At 42.3% G+C, this 21,361-nt stretch overlaps 1 protein-coding gene across 7 annotated transcripts in view; it reads right to left on the bottom strand.

Annotated features, from left to right (window-relative positions):
• SOX5 (SRY-box transcription factor 5) overlaps positions 1-21,361 on the bottom strand; it is a 918,192-nt gene that overhangs the window by 31,928 nt on the left and 864,903 nt on the right. For all 7 annotated transcript variants that reach the window (XM_072999722.2, XM_078376420.1, XM_078376419.1 and 4 more), the window contains one exon: positions 18,158-18,330. In XM_072999722.2, the coding sequence (XP_072855823.2) occupies positions 18,158-18,330 (173 nt within the window). The remainder of the gene's footprint in view (positions 1-18,157; positions 18,331-21,361) is intronic.

The raw sequence follows: 21,361 nt of genomic DNA, 5'->3' as shown, positions 1-21,361 counted from the left end.
GGATAGTCTACAGATGAGAGGCTGTTAGGGAATATCAGGGATCACCAGGCAGGGCTAGGACAGAATCTGCCATAAACCCAGAGAACTACAGCAAGCCAGAGTTGAGAATACTGAGTTAAATATAGGTTGAATATACAATTTTCTTGTATAGAAGTTAGATATAGGCGGACTATCAGGAAAAACTTCTTAACTGTTAGAGCAGTACTACAATGGAACCAATTACCTTGGGAAGTGGAGAGCACTCCAATACTGGAGGCATTCAAGAGAAAACGGGACAACTATCTGTCAGATCTGCTTTCATTTGTCTTCCTCCATTGAGCAGGGGGTGGAATGGATGGCCTCATAGGCCCCTTTCAATTCAGTTATTTATGATTCTATAAGGTGGTCCAATGGTTTGATTCATGTCCCTATGTTTCTCTGAAGTCCCTTTGAGCTGCTTTAGATGGTAGCTGCCAAAATTATTCTCTGTAATCTAATTCTTTTTTTCCCCTGTAGTCACAATCACATTTTGTCATGGTGTCAGTCAATGAGGAAGGATCTAAAGTGCATGAAGTCCTTTATACCTTGCCCAACTGATCCAGCACATTTCCATGGTACTCTTGTAGGGTTTTCCACTAGGACAGTGAAAAAGGCACCTGGATCTAAGGACACATAAAGATTGCAAACTTCAGAATGATGTTGTAAGACAACAACAAGCAGTCTTGTGGCACCCTTAAAGACAAACAAGTTTTATCTGCCACAAGCTTTTGGGGTCTGTAGACCAAGGAAGATATCAAGTTTGGTGGAAATATGGGGATTGTGTTTAATCACATTCCAAGGCCTGGCAGGAGTGGATGTGGCTACCTGGCCAGATGTCAAGTGTGTGCAGGCAGTGCCTCTAGTCATATACAGTGGTGCCTCGCAAGATGAATGCCTTGCAGGACGAAAAATTCACGAGACGAATGGTTTTGGCTATGGGGTTGATGACTCGCAAGACAAATGTTCCTATGGCCATGCTTTGCAAGACAAATGTTTTCCATTTTTTGTTCCTGCCTCATGTTTGCTGATTTTTAAATGTTTTTCTATGATATTTAAAAAGTTAAAGTTTTTTGACTGAAATTTTTGAAATCATCTGCACAATATGTATGGCTTTAAAGAGCACTTAATAAACCCTTTGTAAGCCAAATTTGACTTTGTTCTGACTTTTTTTGCCCATAGGAATGCATTAATTAGATTTCAAAGCATTTCTATGGGAAAACGCGTTTCGCAAAACGAATTTTTCTCAAGACAACATTAACCGCGGAACGAATTAAATTCATCTTGCAAGGCACCACTGTAACCAGGTACATGAAAGAGCTGCTACCACATCTATGATTATAGGTCTGCATGAGAAAAATGGCAATAGAATTATGATCTTTAGGGTTTAATGTGGCACACAAATCCTTATTTTTGTTTGTTTTCTGGCAATAGGCTAACAGGAAATGTCATCAGTCAGATATTCACCTGTGTGAAATGTCACAGGCTATGCTCCATTTAGTTCCATCTGACCATACTCAAAACAGGGCCTTGGGATTTTTTTAACCATACAGAATTAAACACAAGGATGGGAACAGGCCAATGACCACCCCAATCAGCTCTCCCAAAAAAAGGGTGACTGGAGGCACAAGGTGATCCACAACTAAATCTGTATGGCAGGTAGTACATGTATGATCTTCCGTGTGGCCCACTGATGTGTCGTACCACTTTAGGGAGAAGCTTCGAGTAAAGAAGATGATGCCTAATTAAAACTATTACACATAACAGAAAGGGGATGTGTGGCAGTACTTTGGATCAACACGGAACCTTCACTCCCCGCCCCCATATATGTTTTTGCAGGCAAGTTCCCAAATACACATTCATACACTGCAGGAAGATATCAAGTTTGGTGGAAATAAGGGGATTGTGTTTAATCACATTCCAAGGGCTGGCAGGTTTCCTTCGGAGGATGCTTGATGTCGCCTGTCATACAGCTCCATCCAAGTGATGGCAGAAGGTGTCAGACTGACAGCTTGAGAAATAGGGGAAACCTAACCCTCCTCTCTCTGTAGTTTGGATCAATTTTAAATCCATTGGCCAGAATGATGCAACAATACAGGGTGAGAAACTGATCGAACCCTGCTGAAATTTTTCCTCCCAAACAGCTACCCTGTTCCATTGGAAAGGAAGACATTTGGAAGAGGAAATTCAAGGTAATAAGGTCCAACTTGATTTGCCATTTAACCAAAAGCTAGGAAGGCTGATGTTGGTAAGCAATGTAGTGGGAATAACAACATGTTACAAACCATTGCCACCCTTGCAAGCACTCTTAGTTATCTTCTGGCCCTCTGAAGGCACCTTCTTCAATGGGTACCTCTAGATGTGTTGGGCTATAACTTCCATTGACCCTAGCCAGCACAATTGCCACATTATAGAGATTAGAGAACACTGAACAAGAGGGTTGAGGGAAAGGGACCCTCAGTGCCCAACAACCAGTCTGTTAGGACAGTGGTCCCCAACCTTTTCTGAGTCACGGACCGGTTTGGGGTGGTGGAGTCAGTGTGAGTGTGTGGGGTGGGTGGGTGGGTTGGTTAACCCCAGCGCACACGGGTGGGTGGTGCATGCTCACAGATGGGGCGGAGCACACTAACAGGGGAGGGGCATGCTTGCACGCAAGCGTGGAAGGGCGGAGTGCACTCACTGAGAGGCAGAGTGCACTCGCTAAAAGGAGGGCATGCTTGTGTGCATGCGCAGAGGGGAGGGGTGCACTCACAGGTGGGCGGGGCACCCGTGCGGGTGGGGTGGGTGGGGGGAGGGAGTGTAAGGGGGAGGTCTGTCTCTGTGACCTGGTACTGCCATGACCACGGATTGGGGACCCCTGTGTTAGGACATCTTAGGCTTTTGAGAGACGGATTGTAGTAAGTCAGTCAGTAAGGACAACCTGTGCATCTACCGTTGTTGCCTACGTCCAGTTATTAGTAGGGTTGCCCAATGAGCAGCATCCTGTTCTCTAAGACTGAGGTTCTTCCTCGTCCTCGTCCTCCTCTATTGTCTATCTTTCACCTGAGTTTCTTTCTCTGTGTATTTCCTTTCAACCTGTGTCTGCTTTATTTTTTTAAATTGTTCTAAGCCACTTAGAACATTTAAGTTCTAAATTCTACAAATGTTCCATGAAATGTTCTATGAAACATTTAAAATATATTTAGAGAAACCATGTAGGTGGAATCCCTTTGTTTTGAAGATACTTGCATTATAAAAATTGAGACATATGCATAAAAATTTAGATACTGACCATCTGTGAAAACAAGGCATGTGGCCATTAAATTGCAGAGACCATAAATACACACAAATGCTAAGAACCAAACGGCAAAGGGAAGAAGAGGCAGTGAGCTGTAAGCTCAAAACAAATCCGAATGTTTAAGACCGGCGAGGGGGGGGGAACCCCACAAGTCCAGCCATTGTACCATATCAACCTGATATATATTTTCATGATAATTGTAGTACTCCGATCTTGATGTTTAGAGGAGAAAGCCCAATGATGCAATGAAAGAAGGGAGAACAATGAAACTCTCTAGTACTTTACCTCTTCAAGTAAACAACTCCCTTTGATGTCAACAATATGATGATGGCTGCTGATTGGTTTACAATGAGCATGTTAGTTGTATGACCACACCATACTTGAACACTCTCTGTTCATCAGCTGGTACAAGTCGCCTTCTGATCACTGGTGATAGCACCAAAGGTACACTTCACCACTACTCTAGCTGAAAACAACTATCTGTTCACACATGACTTGCTATGGCAAAAGATCAACACAGAAGACCTCCATGTTGGTAGACTAAACTTTGGTTTGAAGTGAAATCATAAGACACATCCAAATATTCTCACTCAAGCAAAATCTTGGTGTGATTTTGAGGAACACTGAAGGAAAATTCAAGAAGAGGAGAACATTCTTGCAAGAGGGAAAAGGTCTTTGCATCATGAGGCAAGAGCAGGGCCATAGATCCATGGTGGCCAGACTCTGGGAATGTTATAATTTTAAACTATTATTTCCCAGACAGCCTGAAGAAAACAAAAGTCATGGGTCAGGGCATGGACTCACCTCCCTCCATTACCATCTCCACGCAAGAACTGGAAGTTGCTCATACCTTCGTGTACCTTGGCTCAACGATCTCTGACACTCCCTCCCTAAATGTCGAGCTGGATAAACGCATTGGAAAAAGCAGCTACCATGTTCTCTAGACTCACAAGGAGAGTATGGCTCAATAAGAAGCTAATGGCATATACCAAGATCCAGGTCTATAGAGCCTGTGTCCTGAGTGCACTCCTATACTGCAGTGAGTCCTGGCCCTTTGTGTACGGCAGGAGAGGAAGCTGAACACGTTCCATATGCATTGTCTCTGACGCATTTTTTGGCATCACCTGGCAGGACAAAGTTCCAAATAGAGTAGTCCTAGAACGAACTGGAATTTTTAGCATGTATACATTACTGAAACAGCGACGTCTACGTTGGCTTGGGTATGTCGTGAAAATGGCTGATGGTCAGATTCCAAAAGATCTCCTGTATGGAGAATTAGTGCAGGGAAGTCGCCCCTGAGGGAGATCATAGCTGCGATACAAGGATATCTGCAAGCGGGATCTGAAGGCCTTAGAAATGGACCTCAACAGATCGCAAACCTTGACATCTGAGCATTCAGCCTGGAGACAGGTAGTGCATCATGGCCTCTCCCAATTTGAAGAGACACTTATCCAGCAGGCTGAGGCAAAGAGGCAGTCCCGGAAGCAGCAAAATGAGGGAGCTGGATAGGGAACAGATTGGATTTGTCTTCAGTGTGGAACGGATTGTCACTCTCGAATTGGCCTTCTCAGTCACGCTAAATGCTGTTCCAAGTCCTCCATACAGAGCACGTTACCATAGTCTCTCGAGACTGAAGAACGCCTAATCAATCATCAGTATTTCCCAGAATCTTCTAAATAGCATAGTTGGCAAATAACTTTTCCACTCTCTAAATTTTGTCCTCTTGTTTGGAGTGAGAATTTCAATGATCCCCACCCAATTTGCTCAACAGCTTGAGGACAATTAAACACAAGGGCAGTTGACAAATGAAACTTTCCACCATAGTGGCTCCAGACGGAACCAAAAAACCAGGAGAGACCACAGAGGAGAAATTCCTACCTCACTCTTGTCAAGGTTGGTTTTGTGTTCCTATTCCAGATGGGCATATTCAAAAATAGAATTGAAGGAGAAATGTGTTCATTTCAAATCATTTTTTAAAAAAAGTTTGTGTTTTTTTGGGACTGTTTTCTTTTTTTGCAAATATATTTATATATGGACTTGAAAGAACTTGAGAGTAAAATCAAACACACTCAAGAAACTGACACTATTCATCCAGGACTAGTGCTTTGCGTGCTTACACTGGTATTATGTTTGTTACGTGAACATAGAGGGATGATGAACTGCCCAAATTTCCCCCTCAATCTATGAAAATTCTCATTGATTGTCTAGTCTTACATTGCTTCCCAGACCAGAGAAAGACTTACACGATGGCCCTAAGGCTCCAAACAGAATACAGCCATTCGCTTTTAGAAATTTAGGTCTAAATCTATATATTCAACCCTTCAACCAAACAGGATTGCCATTTTTTTTTTATTTCTAAGAAGCTCTTCCTTTTTAAGACATAAATATGGCTGCCAGATAACATTTAGTATGCTCCATATCTATTGGATTTGGATAGTGTAGAGAGCGAAAATTTCATTGCCATTCATTTTTGCAGATTTTTCTAAATTTGTAGATGAAATATTTGGGATAGAAAGAAGTTGAGTTTGTTTATTTTTAAAGAAAATTCTGGACATAGTGTATCAGGCTTAATTTTCCATCCTTGTTCAAAAGGGTGGTAAATAGTAAGCCTGAAGCTAGAATCAAGCTAGGTACGATGGCTTGAAGATTCTGGTGTGGATAGTCTGAACCAAACAAAATGTAAATTTCGCTCAAGGCGAGTTGAATTCTACAAACTAGATTCCTTCCTTCCTTCCTTCCTTCCTTCCTTCCTTCCTTCCTTCCTTCCTTCCTTCCTTCCTTCCTTCCTTCCTTCCTTCCTTCCTTCCTTCCTTCCTTCCTTCCTTCCTTCCTTCCTTCCTTCCTTCCTTCCTTCCTTCCTTCCTTCCTTCCTTCCTTCCTTCCTTCCTTCCTTCCTTTCCTTTCCTTTCCTTTCCTTTCCTTTCCTCCAATTCTATTCCGCTCTGGGTAGTTGCATGATAACAGGTCAGGAAGAAAGGAAGTTCCTGTAAAATCTGAGCACTGAATATTCTTTTTCTCGCAGTCTAAACTGTGCTTTTTGCTGAAGAAAACACCAGTTTGGCATCTTAAAGAACCAACAGTGCTCCTTCCCATCCATCAAGCAGCCAGAGAGCTATCCAGGGAACATGATGGATGCAAAATTATCACAGGGCTGCCACCTGATACACTTCCTGCCATTTGTAACTGGCCCTGGAACTGACATACTTTTCCCCCCATTATTAAACATCCACATTAAGTCAACATTGGTTACTGTCATTTTAGGTCTGGTGCACTGTTTAAAGGGGAAGTGGGATTCTGAGGGATACAGAGTGAGGAGGAAGGCACTTTGGATCTTGTTCTCTTTGATCTCCTGGAAACTAAATCTAACTTCCGCACTTGAATGAACTGTTATTGCCAAGAGATAATTTCGCTGCAGCTCCTCAGTCAACAAGTACAGGCGCAAACCTATTTAGGGAAGGCAACAGTCTGCAAGTAAAATGAAAGTACAGCAAAAAAAGGGGGTGCAAATCAAGTTTTCATTCAGCATTGTGCCCAAACCAGCATCTATGTTCTGAGTTTTCCCTTGCCATGTTCAATACCACTTGAATAATGCTAACTCTCCAGAAAACAGTTCATGCCTTGCAAGTCCCAGAAATCCTGGCGGGCACCACTAGCAGTGGAGGCTTCTGGGAATTTTAGTCCAAAAATATCTGGGGACTCAAGGTTGTGCACCAACTGCCCTATGAGAAGCAAATTTGTGGGAATGTGAACAATGCTTCATGTGATGAATTCACAATAGGGGGAAGTGATGCTTCAAATCAGGGATGGACACAGGGGTGGCCCCTTTTGGTGGTATGCTTTATTGAGAATAATATTAGTTCTAGCACATTGAAATCCTACTGAGGTCTGATGAGCATGTCATCTGGCATCCCCCAGCCCACCTGGCCAGTCTCTTGCTTGCACAGTCATTTTTGACTGGGAGCATGACCGATTTTGCAATCAATTTTTGCCCATTTCTGTGAAGAAGAGCCCGCTGGAGGGAGAAAAAAGCTTGCATGGCTCTCCTTATGTGACTCAAAACACTGATAATGTTCCAATGAACCCTTTAAAATGCTACAAAATTAAGAATTGAGTTTTGCTTTTGTTTTAAGCATGTTTGTAGTCCTCATGAGTGCCAACATAGGCTTGAAATTAAGAGGACGAAGCCTGGTGAAATCTCGGTAGAATTTTGAAGTCATTAAGAATATGGTGTTCAATAATCTACACCTGATTACTAAAAATACAACAACAACACAGAATAAAACCTGCAAATTATGAAAGGAAATGCAAACATTAAAATGTGCATAAATCAGGTTCCACATACACTCGCTTCAAGATTTTCATTATTATAGTTTTTGAAACAGACAGTATATATAACCTTGACTACATACATATAGATTGTTTGAAGTGGATAGAATTCTACATAAGGCAATCTGGAAAAAGCGACAATAGTCAAATCTACAGAGGGCAAGAGACGTATTTCTATTGCTTGCTGAGCACCTTCTTTCCTGATGTTTATCTGCACAGTTGAGACAAGGCAATTTTTTTAAAAAAAGTTATTTTTGTTTAAATACAGAGCGTATCAAGTTATAATTAACTGGAGGTGACAATTGTAAATGCAATTGTGTCCCCAGGTTACCAAGAAACCAGAAAAACACAAGCTACGCACATGTTTCTTTCTTTGGTTGATCGTCTTCCAAGAAAAGTAAAGACTTTTGTAAAAAAAAAGAAAAAGAGTTTTATTGCCTTCTCAATTAAAATACATTTCACTCCAAGCAGCATTCATTATGTGTATGTATATAAAATGACAAAATTCCACCCTCTCAACTAGAGCTGGTGAACATGTAGATCAAGCTCAAGACAAGCTGGACAAATCTTATTTACAGTTCTCTCTCATGAAAAGGAATTCTATTTCTAGACTGGCTATGTACCACAGGCAGCACTCCAGTAACAATGTTCTCAAGCAGAATACCTTGACCATATGTCTTTCTTTAGATTATGCGGCAAAGATAGTGGCACAGTTGTTCTTGGTGATTTATCAATGCAAATGAAAGTCTGCAGAGCATCATAACCAAAAGCAAGCCTGCTAACAGATATAAAACCAAAGCAGGGAAACCTCTCCAAATCTCTGCCCCAAAGAGCTTGCAGGCTGAATTTCAAAGATGGGGAAGAGGAGAGGATGGAGGCGACAGAAAACATGTAACGAAGGCGAGCAAACACAGATGTGAGTGTTTGAGCTTTGCTTTTTGTTCTAACAAAGGGATGATGGTGGAGGGGCTGACCACAGGCCTTGTTCATGCAAAAGATGGGATTTGTAGAAGGAATTAAATTGGAAAATTGAAATCCCAAGAGGTATTTGGTGCCTCCAATTGTGGACAAAAGAAGAAAGGTACCTGACAAATAGGGACATTCATTCAGAAAAGATGCCATTCTCTAATACTCCAGAATCAACACCTGAAACTAGTTTTTCTGATGGATGGTTGGAAGTTAAACACAAGATGATTTTGCAAGTCTGATTGCTGCAGCTTGCAGGAAATCCCATCACTTGAGGGAATGTGTACGATTAGCAAGGAATGCACACTCCCCTTAAGATTTAGCCTGATCTTCAGAGTCTTGATGGGGCTGAAGGCTAAGCCCTTGTTATCTGGACAATAACTGGAGATACCAGGAAGCATGGACTCTAGTGAAGAGTTTCACGGCTATTCTCTGCACCCAGCCAAAGAGGAGGGCTTGCATTAGCAAACCCGGACAAAGAATCACAATATTGTACGACGGGGGGGGGGGAGAAAGATGGGGAAGAAAAAATATTTGTGGCTGCAGCCACCACTATCAAAACAGAGGAGCTGGCTAAGAAAGGTGAAGGAGAAGTAGTATTATCTTACATGCCTACTTGTAGTCCTGCAGTTGAGGAATTTATTGGAGGTACTGCAGCCTCAAATGTTGTCCCCAGTAGGTGTGGCTGGGAGGGAGCTTTCTGGGCTGTCAGTCACTAACAGCACTAGCCAATACTGTAGTTTCTTACATGACTCTGAATTCAAAGAGAGCCACACATCTCAGCTAAGAGCTCTTTTTACTCTCTCTCTCTCTCTGTTAGTCTTTTGAAAGTCAATAAGTCTGTTGAGGTCTTTTTGCTCAAAGTAACCACAGCCATGTTGTTCGCTTGCTATTACTTCTTCGTTGTAAGTAAATGATATTTTAAAATTCTTTCTCCTGATAATAGTAATTGAGACTGTAAGTGCTAGTTGATGAAAAAAAAAAGGGGGTGGGCTGCCTTGGGAGAATCCCTGTTAAGCAGCTAGAGGAACTTAATTCAAAACTCTGAAACAGAATGAACTTGGGACCTGATACCACCAAGCTATCTCAAAAACTTAGAAAAGTTACTTTTGGAAGCTGTAGCTTCTAGACTCTACTGAACAGCACGGCCACCAGTCATGGCGGTTGGGGGAACTCTGAAAGATGCAGTCCAAAAGCGTAACGTCTCTGAGGTCTGTCAGAACCAAATGCTAAAAGCACTCACACAGACATAGATGGAAATCCAGAGGAATCCCTTGGAATTCCTCAGATGTTTCTGCCTGCCTAACCAACTCCAGATTCATCTTAGAACTTTGACAAGGGGTGGGGTGGGGTGGGAATCCGGTGGTAGTTTCCTTTCCTTCAGCACTCCACCCTGAAAGAGGGCCACACTTCCTCCTTCCGCTCCAACACGAAGGAATGAACCCAGCCAAGGAGACAAGGGGAGAAGGGGGCCTTGACAATCATGCAGTGGCAAACGAAAGTGAACACAGATGAGGTCTGTAGCTCCTGTTACTTAATCAAAAAGGCTGGAGTCACCAGGGCCGGCGCAAAGTCATGTGTTAGAACAACAGCTGATCTGTATTAAAGAAGATTAACTCACAGGGCTACGGCGGAGGGCCCTGGATTATTTTATGTACTTCCCCTGCCATACAAGCCGTCAGCACAATTACTGCCCTCCGAAGTGAATGACTGATCTGTAACCACAGCTAAACAGCAGGCTGCTTAGGGGCCTGGCCTGCTTCATGAAGATGAATTTCCATACCATCAAAGTGCTTTTAATGGGCTCCCTGATCCCAACCACAAGGCCCTCGCCTTGCGAGCGAGCAGAACCTGGGATGAAGGCTTCCTGTCCAAAAGGATTTGGTCGGTTGTCACTTGACAATTCCCAGCTAGCACCGAGGAGGAGGAGGAGGAGGAGGAGGAGGGGACAACGGAGGATAGATAGGTAGACTTGTCTCTGCTTTGGAGGATTAAAGAGAGAGAGAGAGAGAGAGAGAGAGAGAAAGAGAGAGGAGTACAGATGCTTTCTGAATGCAACCAACTGCTGTATCCACAGCTGAATTCAATGCGCTTAACAAATAACAGCAATTTAGCTATGCTTGCAAGGAATAGCTTGAGTCACTTTGCATTAGCATCTGGCTGAGTGTTAAAGTCATTTCTACATGGGGAGCAGAGAAAAAGGAATTTCTGCTCCGAGCATCCTTTCAAGAATGCTTAAATATTTGAATATAAATTCCTTTGTGCTTGTGATCACTTCGTCTTATATCTGACACTCCACTTTCTCCCCATGCAGGACCACTCTCTCGCTCACCCCCCACTCTTCCCTTTTATTCCTCTAAATCAGATCTTAGGTCGTGACAGACACCCATTACACCGAATGCTTTTTGTCTCCAGCATTCCTCTCTGGAAACTGTATGAAACGGCTGCAATTTCTCTGTATTTTTAGGGTGGTGGCGGTAGTACATACAGTACACTTCACCCATGGGGTTGCAGCATAGAGGGAAGCTATGCTTGTTGGGAGTGTCCAAAAAGCAAGGTGAAGGGAGGGTGAAGGTGAGATGCTTTCCTCCTCTGAAACCAAGAGGGAACCATTGTGTTCCTCTGAAAAGGAGTTCCACCCTTTTTACTACCTAATCTCTGTAATATTTATAGAGATAGAAGCCACCCTCTCTGATCTACCCTGTTTCCCTGAAAATAAGACCTAACCTGAAAATAAGCCCTAGTATGATTTTTCAGGATGCTCGTAATATAAGCCCTACCCCCAAAATAAGCCCTAGTTAAGTGAAACCCTGCCCTCCACCCTTGTGCAACAACCAGAAGAAGATGACATGACTGTATTTGAATAAATGTAGATGGTTGTACATGAAAAAAATAAAATGTCAGCTGAAAATAAGCCGTACTGTGTTTTTTGGAGCAAAAATTAATATAGGACCCTGTCTTATTTTCGGAGAAACATGGTAAAAGCTTCCCTTTCTAATAGAAGATGCTTTAGTTCTGGTGGGGGTTCCCAGGGTCAATCCAGCAAAGACAAAAAAACAAAACACCCTCTCTCCAAAGATCTAGTAGGACTCTCAGCGAATCATGTCAGTAGAGGATAGAAGCAGGCAATATGATGGTATGAAAATGTTTTTGAAGAGTAGGAAATCCAGAGCCCTTGCTGTTTTCTGTTGTTGCTGCATTGTTACTATTAGACTAAAAATCCAGAATGCCCTAGCCAGTGTGGTCACTAGCTCTTAGTAAGAGATGGCACTCTTTATAGGCTTAGAGGTACTCTTTTACATTTGCATACTTGTAAATGCCTGGCACTGAAAGCACATTCTGGGCAAAGCTGACAGATTTAATTCCCTACTCTGCACGTGTCTACTGAACTTGGACACAAGTTGTCCATCGTACTACAATGCCAAGAGCCCTGTTTCACCCCAAGAGAAATGAAGGTCTTAAACCAGATGGGGATGAAGAGCTTTTTCCATATTTGGAAAAAGATGGGTTGTGTGGTGTACACATTGTATGTTGTGTTCTTTGATGAAGGCAGAGAAAATTACGCTAACGTTGTTTTGTTGGTAAAAATGCTGTACATTTGGGGTTCTTTATATTATGTCTGTTTGCTTGCATTGGCTAAATAGGCTCCATCACATATAGATGTACACAGAGGTTTATGGAGCAGGAAACCTGGGAATCACGATTTTATCCACTTGCTTGAACTGCCTTGTGTGCAGCAACACCATGGTAATGACATGTGGCATAGTTCTTTTTCTTGCTTTTGTTTCATTTAAAGCAGGGGTCTCCAAAGTATGGCCCGCGGGCCACATCCAGCCCACCTGGCATTTTTACCTGGCTTCTCTGTGCGTGCGAGCGGGCGGGTGAGTGTGTGGGTGGGAGTGCATGTGAGCGTTCCTTTGGCCCTCAAAAATATTGACCAGTATTATGTGGCCCTCCGTGTGAAAAGTTTGGAGACCTCTGGTTTAAAGGAAGCAAACTGGGGCTGTGATTGGGATTGGGACCAGTATATGTGAGGAGGCAAGGTAAACCCCTCTGGCAAACAATCACACCCTCCAGCAGTGAAGCAAAGAAAAAAATGCTGAGACACTGAATAGGTAGAGGTGGCTGCCTAAGTTTTTAAACTACCTAATCTAAAAACAAACAAAAAACTCCTCAAACATTCTTCTTTAGTTTTACCTGTGATTTGGCACATTGCCTGAAGACCTGGTGAACTGCAGCAGTCTACTGAGACTTCACTTGGTGCTTTCAGACATGGAACCCCACACACACACAGAACGTGTGTCATAATTGCAACCACTCCTAATTGATCAGATTCTACCAATATCCAAGTATAGAGCTATTCAAATGAATCATTGTTTAATTCCAAGCAATATTGTTCATTTTATGACATTCAGTGAGACCGGTTGATGTCAAGTGGCTGGTTCTTTCGATCTACTGGTCAACAGAAACTTAAACAGGGTTGGGTGCAGGAAGGGTTCAGAATCCCTAACTTTCCACAGGTATACTCAGACTTACAACACCTGCACTAACTCCACTGTAAAGCACTTGTCGTCCATCTCTCATCTCTCAATCTTGGGCAAAGATAAGTTGTATGTGCCACACAGCCTGCTCTTCATCTCCTAACCAAGCTGGAGGACCTTATCCATTCATCAGTGTGGAAAACAGATTGAACCACTCATCTTGGTAATGTGGTACATGGAATGGAAAGTGGGGGGCACAATTCCATGCTTTGCCTCAGGCAGCCGTATATCTTCTTCTCCTTTGCCCAAGATGGAGAGATGACAGATGGATGACAGAAAATTGCCATCGAGGTTGGGGGCTCCAATTTTATGGGTGGAACAGGGCAGTGAATCCATGTTGGGTTTTTGTCTAAACCATAAAGTATTTATCCAAGGTTCTAAACCTATGTTGAAGCCAACATTCAGAACCTTGAATAGCTCCTGTGAAATACGGAGCAAACTCAAGAGTGGTGTCAACGCCTCTATGCTATTGGAGTTGGCAGCCTCAGTTGATAGATAGGGAGGGTGGGGAGTGGGGGGGAAGAAAGAGAAAGAGAGAGAAAGAGAGAGAAAAAACTCTAGAGATAGGAAGATAGCTAACATAATGAGAACAATCAGTGCATGGTGGCACCTCCACAAATTAATTGATTCTTTTTCATAGAATCAATGATTAAGTACATGCACAAAGCAAGGTCTGAAGAGATGCTAACCATGCACATCAAAGGTCACTATGTTATCCCAGATGCCTACCAGATCTCCATCCAATTAAAGCAAATCTGACCCCAAAACTGAGAACGGTTCCCCTAAAAGCCATTAGAAATAATGATTCTAGATCTCTTGCGCCTTGTTTTGGCCCCAACCCAACTGCTAACATAACAGAAGTGGACACTCAATCATTTTTATTCCTCCAGAAGGAGTGGGTGCAGCTTGCCGAATGACAAGGGTGAGGGGTAGGTAACACACATTCACACATTCTGGTTTCTCATTTCTTCACTTTGATACTCAGGACACCAAAGCAGAAACAACAGGGTACATAGGAGCCTTGAGACTCAACTTCAAACACAATCGCACAAACATGAGATTTTATTATGAGAGTGGTTCCAGTGCCTTCCCTTCCCCTTGTTTTCCAGACTGACTGACGGACCTCCATTTCCACTATTCTGAAAGTGGCAGGGAAAGGCAGCAGTAAGTCTATTCACACACTCAGCAAGGGGCAGGATTGTAGAAATTCACCAGGAAGCCACAAAGGGAAGGGGGAAACAGCAGAAAGAAGAAAACTCAAGGAAATCATAGGCTCTCAGATAAAGCTGTAACTCTACATGGAATGCAGAAGGGTTCTATCTTTGTTGGGATTTACTTAAGGCTTCAGGTACCTTATCAGCTGTGAAGGTGGTTGAGTAAGTTCAGTCTGATGGAGAGATGTCTTGTTTTTGCTCAGCAAGGTCCATTTAAAGTCAAGATTGCACGATATCAGCTTTTCATTTGTGCTTGTGGCTCAGCTGTGGCCTTCTAATTGGTAACGATGAGGAACAGAGTGCTTGACTGGAAAAAGTTAATTTTTAAAAGGGGGTTTAAAATTCCCCCAGTCAGTATGTTCGCTGTGTGGGTTAGCTGGAGAATTCTGAGATTTGAAGTCCAGAAAAGCAACCCAAGAAACCTGGGGCTGAACTGGCAAAGTCTCTGGTCTGTACGATCAGAGTTGCCTTCAAATTTCCCCCGAATTGTTTTCTTGCAGTAGGCAGTAGTGTAGACAATAAGGATGGGGTGTTTTGTTAACCTGTCAGGTTCTTACCCTGTTTCCCTGAAAATAAGACCTAACCTGAAAATAAGCCCTAGTATGATTTTTCAGGATGCTCGTCCTATAAGCCCTACCCCAAAATAAGCCCCAGTTAAGTGAAACCCTGCCCTCCACCCTTGTGCAGCAACCAGAAGAAAAGGAAATGACTGTAAAACAAAACATCCCCTGAAAATAAGCCCTAATGAGTTTTTTTGGAGCAAAAATTAATACAAGACCCTCTCCTATTTTTGGGAAAACACGGTATTTTCCCAGAATGAATTCTGTTCCACTTAAAACTCCATGCTGCTGTGCAGTTGTGCACTGCTTCTTAAATGGATGTGTTTTCTTTTCGTGTACTTTTTCCAATGAAAATATGTTCATGCTTCAACTCATAAACATTTTGATGAACTTCAGTCCGCTTTTTGGTGTTGTTCCCCCCCCGCCACTCCACCCCCAAACTACAGTTCAAAGTTTGGAAAGGCGCAGAATACAAAGTGAATTACGATTCCTCTTTAAGTTCAAAAAATAAAAATTTGGTAGATTTGCAGATGGAACAATTCCCTGCCCCCACAGACCCTGAACAAGCCATTGGTAATACTGATCCTTCAAGAATTTGTCTAATCCCCTTTTGAAGCCACTTAAGTTAATATCCATCACCCACATCCCATGGCAGTGCAAATTCCATAAATACATTTGTCTTGTCAGTTCGGTGGCACTTCTTTTTGCTGACTCATCTAACATGACTTGACAGAGAAAGACTGCCATGTTCACAATGCACATGTGACAGTCTCATGAGGCGCCATCATCACAAGCTTAGCTTCCCTATCAGCAAAAAGCTTTCACTCCCTGAGAAGCTGAAATAATATTTTCAAATCCAGCTCATCTCCCCAACACATGTAAGCATTTCTAAAAAAGCACGATTTTTCACTTGAAGCCCAGATACTTCAAAGATCACCCAGGCATAATATGTATTGACAGCCAGGAAGAGAGAATTAAACTTCTTGTTAGCTCCCGTTCCCCTCTCCAAAAGGGTTTAATGGGGCTTTTACTTTACCATCTGTAAGTCTGGGGGTGGATTTAAGAGGGGAAAAAAATAGCAAGAACGATACTAGCAGTGCTGAACATTTTAGAAGAAAGATAAATTGGAGAAAACCAAATATTATTTGTTAAGCTCCATATCAGCAGTTCAAGGCGTTCCTTCTATTACTTATTTAGCATTTTTATCCCAACCTTGCTCCAACAGGCTTCAGCATTCGGCATGGCTCTCTCACTAACCCTGTGAGATAAGTACAGTTGTGTGAAGGTGAGAGACATCAACTAGATCAAAATCACCCTGTAAGTTGTAGGATCAGAGGGCAGAGAAGTATGCTTAATGCCACCTGAGTTTGATTCAAAGTTATAAAGAGGACAGATTAGATATAATGCTTTTTCAGTGGATGCAATGAACAGGGCAACTTAAAACAATTAAGCAGGAGGAAGCAAAGAAGTCAAACATGACTAGGACACTTTAGGATATATAGAATAGAAGTTTGACTCTTTCTGATGGATATTGTTCCCCATTCCCAAGTCTATGCATAAAATGATTTTTCTCCCTTTGTTAACTTTCACAAAGGTGAGTTTGGACAAACACAGCTACTAAAATGGCCTTATTCATATAATCTTCCTCTTACTCAAAAGAATTAGCAGAATTCCAAACTAAAAGAACCGCCTTGTGTATGTTCATTCCGAAATAATTATCACTGAATTTCCAAACAAGTTTGCACTGGATTATGCTTTAGTAAGTGGCAGTTATATTCAGTATAGAGAAGACCGAATTAAGGGGAAAAAAAGAACATTCAGTAGAACTTCACACTCCATGTAATTAATTTAACACATCCACTGTCCCATGTTACGATAAAGGCTGCTAGCAGAAGAAAGAGAACAAACAGGAATGGGAGAGATAAAAGGGAGGATAGAGACATGGAACACGAGATGTTGGCTTCCTACTGGATCTAACTAAAAACCTACCCAGCTCAGTATTCTGTTCACGCAGAACCAACTAGTTGCCTGTAGTGGGCTTACCAGCAGGACATGAGTGCAACGGTGCCCTCTACCTCACACTCTGCAGCAACTGATATACAAGACATACTGTCTTTGATACAAAGGAATATATATCCATCATATTTAACAATTACTAACAGTCCCACCCAAATGCCTCATTCATTAAGTCGGTCTATACATGGACCATAGCCCTTGATCTATCCATTCACCCTTGAAGGCTTTGAGGTAGCTGGAGTTGATCTGTGTTGGCCTGGCCACAGGTTTGCTTAATGAATACTGGGCCAAAAATATTTGAGAGTGTTGCCCAGCATCTGCAAAGACCTGCAGACAGATTCCATAGATTCCAACTTGAATGGAATCTATGCAGAGAGTATGAAGACCGGAGGGCCTGGCATGCTCTGGTCCATGGGTCTCACGAAGAGTCGGACATGACTAAATGACTAAACACACACATGCAGAGAGTATGAGCCTTTACGCAAAGTATGTGTTTGCCCATCGGAGATTATGTCAGGGCATATCTAAAACTTTGACATGGGGATATTGACCAAGTTTTGTTTGCAAACATATTGATGCATCTTGAGATACACTTCATAAAATGAAAGGCCAGGAGAAGCTGGGATGTGAGCATATAACACTTTGCTTGTGTGCACCAACGTAGCCCCTAAATTACATTTCATTTATCTGTTAGCTCAGAGTCACGATTGCTCACGTCATGCATAGTAAAATCTGTTTTGCTACTAGATAATATACAATATGGCCTTACTTGGGCGTATTCCTGGATCTGACTTTTTCATGAGAGGTCATGACCAGGTCAGGTTTAAACCAGATGAAGCTGATCACCCAGTTTTTATTTGTTTTATTTATAGGCTACCTTTCTTCCTCAGTGGAGGCACCCTGAAGAAATTGGTGCATGCTCTGGCAAGCTCAAGGACTGACAACTGTAATGCTCTCTACGTGGGACTTCCCTTGAAGCTGACCCAGAAACTAAATACATAAATTCACAGACTATTACATCTAGTTGTGTATCCAGTTCAGTTATGGCCTATACAGTGGACTATTAGTATAATGATTCATCGGGACTTACCCAAAAAGATCAATAATGTACATTTTGCTTTCAAGTCTTCCAATGTTTCAATGGGTTAAAAGCCAAATCTGGATTACAGAGCAAGAAGCTGTGATATCATTGCTGGAACTGAGCTGCCAATAGTGACCCAAATGAGAACTTTAAGAACTGACCTTGTCTGTTCTGCAGTTATTCAGACCCAGGTTGTTTGCGACAGCAACCTTTCCGTCAAGGACCTGTTGCTCTCGCCGTAGCTGCTCTTTCATCTGCCGGGCCTCTTGGATTGCCTTGGTAACAGCATCGTGATCATTTAAGTAACCTGACGACGTGATAGAGGAAAGGATATCTAGAGAGAAGGGGGAAAGGACAGGGGACACAAAGAAGAGCAAGGTTACCAGGAAACGTATTGAGTTAATTTCGTCAAAACACTTAGATGCCTTCTCTAATGGAGGTTGGACAACAAACAAACTCATCAGCTGCCGATGCCTTGAAAAGTATTAGGAATGGATCCTCTTGTTCCACAAATCGTCACATTTTCAATTCATTCTTACATCAGTCAACAGAATTAAGTACTACAATGTCTGAGTGTTACTGCAAGGCCATTTAAAATCTGACTGTGTTGGAGACATGTTTTTCTTTACCAAATAGCATGAACAGATCGCTTACAGATACACACACAGACACACACACACACACACACACACACACAGAGAGAGAGAGAGAGAGAGAGAGAGAGAGAGAGAGGCATGTGTGTGAGCACACCAAGGATATTGGCAAGTCTTTGGGTTTGAGAATCAAGTCTGGGTCCGAGTCTTTGGAACAAAGTCCCAAGTCCGAGTCCCTATAAAAAACAAACTTTTTCCCCAGATAAAAGGGAGGGTGTGGGTGGGTTCTCACTCATGAGTCAAGTCCGAATCACTGGAATAAAAAAAAATCCAAGTCAAGTCACCGGTGCGACTTAAGTCTGACTTGACAGCAAAGCCCACAACTCAAGTCCCTATCCCTGGCACACACAGAGAGATTTTTATAGTGCAATATTATATAGTTTAATATTCCCTAGTTTTGATATTGAGCCATTATTATTCCTGTTTCAAAGGGGCCAAAACTCAAAATGCCGTTGTTGTTGTTTAGTCGTTAAATCGTGTCCGACTCTTTGTGACCCCATGGACCAGAGCACGCCAGGCCCTCCTGTCTTCCACTACCTCCTGGAGTTGGGTCAATTCATGTTGGTAACTTCGATGACACTCTCCAACCATCACGTCCTCTGTTGTCCCCTTCTCCTCTTGCCTTCACACTTTCCCAACAGCAGGGTCTTTTCCAGGGATGTTTTAATACTCTGTCATATCTCCTCTTGCTAATTTTTTCCCAAGTCAGTGACCTCCAAATAGTCTTTTCCAAGGGAGTCTTCTCATGGGATGGCCAAAGTATTGGAGCCTCAGCTTCAGGATCTGTCCTTCCAGTGGACACTCAGGGTTGATTTCCTTCAGAATTGATAGGTTTGTTCTCCTTGCAGTCCAGGGACTCTCAAGAGCCTCCTCCAGCACCACAATTCAAAAGCGTCAATTCTTCAGCGGTCAGCCTTCTTTATGGTCCAGCTCTCACTTCCATACATCGCTACTGGAAAAACCATACCTTTGACTATGCGGACCTTTGTCGGCAAGGTGAGGTCTCTGCTTTTTAAGATGCTGTCTAGGTTTGTCATCGCTTTCCTCCCAAGAAGCAGGGGTCTTTTAATTTTGTGGCTGCTGTCACCATGGAGCCCAAGAAAGTACAAAATAGCACACTGAAGGCCAATTCATGAACAGAGCTTGCAAAGTTCTTTTAAATTATAATCAGGGGTGATAGGATAGCACTTTTCAAATATTTAAAAGGCTGTCATACAGAGCAGGGGCAAGATCTGTTCTCGATCATCCCAGAGTGCAGAGCAGTCACACAACAATGGTCTCAAGTTAAAGGAAGCCAGATTTCGGTTGAGTATCAGGAAAAACTTCCTAACTATTAGAAAGTATGGCAGTGGAACCAGTTACCTCGGGAGTTGGTGAGTGCTCCAACAATGGAGGCATTCAAGAAAAACTTAGATAATCACCTGGCAGATATGCTTTGATTGCATTCTTGCATTGAGCAAGGGGTTGGAGTTGATGGCCTTGTAGGCCCCTTCCAGCTTCAGTTTTCTATGATCAGTTGCAATGATAGTTCTAAGACGTTAAAAATTGGTTGCAATTCTAAAAATGTAACTATTATAAAGTTATATTTACAGTTTATAATTAATTATAATTCTAAACAGTAACTATGTTCTATTCCTCAAAAATGCACAGTGTACCTACTGCTAAGTAAGTTACTTCAAAAAAAATATGAATGCCACATGTTGTTGGCCTGTGTCACTAGACACACTTTACATCTGTTCACCTCATTATTATCCCAGCAGCGCACAGCAGAGCATTAGGCAGCAGTACAAGACACCAGATTGCACAAGCCCTTGAACTATGGGATATTCCTCCTCTAGCAGTTGAAGAGGACAAACCCCTGTAATGGTAAGAGTAACAAAAAAAGTCCACAGAAAAGTCCTAGCAAGAAGGAAATTGTCTTTCAAGACAGTGCAATCATAATACTCTACAGCAATACCTTGGAAAAAATGAATTACAAATAGTTGTTTGTAAAAGTTACTTCCAGGATCTGCTTGCTAATGGGTAACTTTCTGTGCACTGGCCATGTTAATCTATTAGTTGCAAAAACAATGGGATATGTAGAAAATTTATTTCGTGGGATAAAGTCAGCTTTGTCAGATGCATGAAGGGCTAATCTCGGACATCGTGTGTGTGTGTGCATGTATGACCCAGACATGGTTGTGGAAGGCAAGGGACCATTCATACTGACACAGGATGTGTTGGGTTTGAGCACAACTGGCCAGAGATCCTCATGAAAAAAAGGATCTACTGGACACCCTCTTAAGGTAGAGGCTCCAGAACCAAAGGCTGATGTCCTGAATTCAACTTCCAGTAAGGGCCCACTCAGCTTCAAAGCCTAAAAATCCCTTCAAATATCACATCCCACATACGCACTGTGGTGGACATTCTAGTTTACAACCTCAGGACTTTCCACCACAATTTGCTGCAAGTCAAGTAAATCAGACCAATTCCAAGTTCTCACGTTCCACCAAAATCTTTCCTGTATTACCTAAAGTAATCTTAGAGTTAGCAGAACTCCAAACTAGCAGAATCACCCTGTGTCTGTGTATTCATAAATAAATCCCACTGAATTTCCAAACAAGTTTGGATTGTGCTTTAAATGGCAATAATATTCAGTTAAAAAAAAAGACTGAATAAAAAAAGAACTTCCCACTCCATGAAATTAATTTAACACATCCACTATCCCATGTT

This window comes from Pogona vitticeps, chromosome 5 (genome assembly GCF_051106095.1).
Source record: "Pogona vitticeps strain Pit_001003342236 chromosome 5, PviZW2.1, whole genome shotgun sequence".
In the NCBI taxonomy this organism is placed as follows: domain Eukaryota; kingdom Metazoa; phylum Chordata; class Lepidosauria; order Squamata; family Agamidae; genus Pogona; species Pogona vitticeps.
This window is presented reverse-complemented; position numbering and strand designations above follow the sequence as displayed.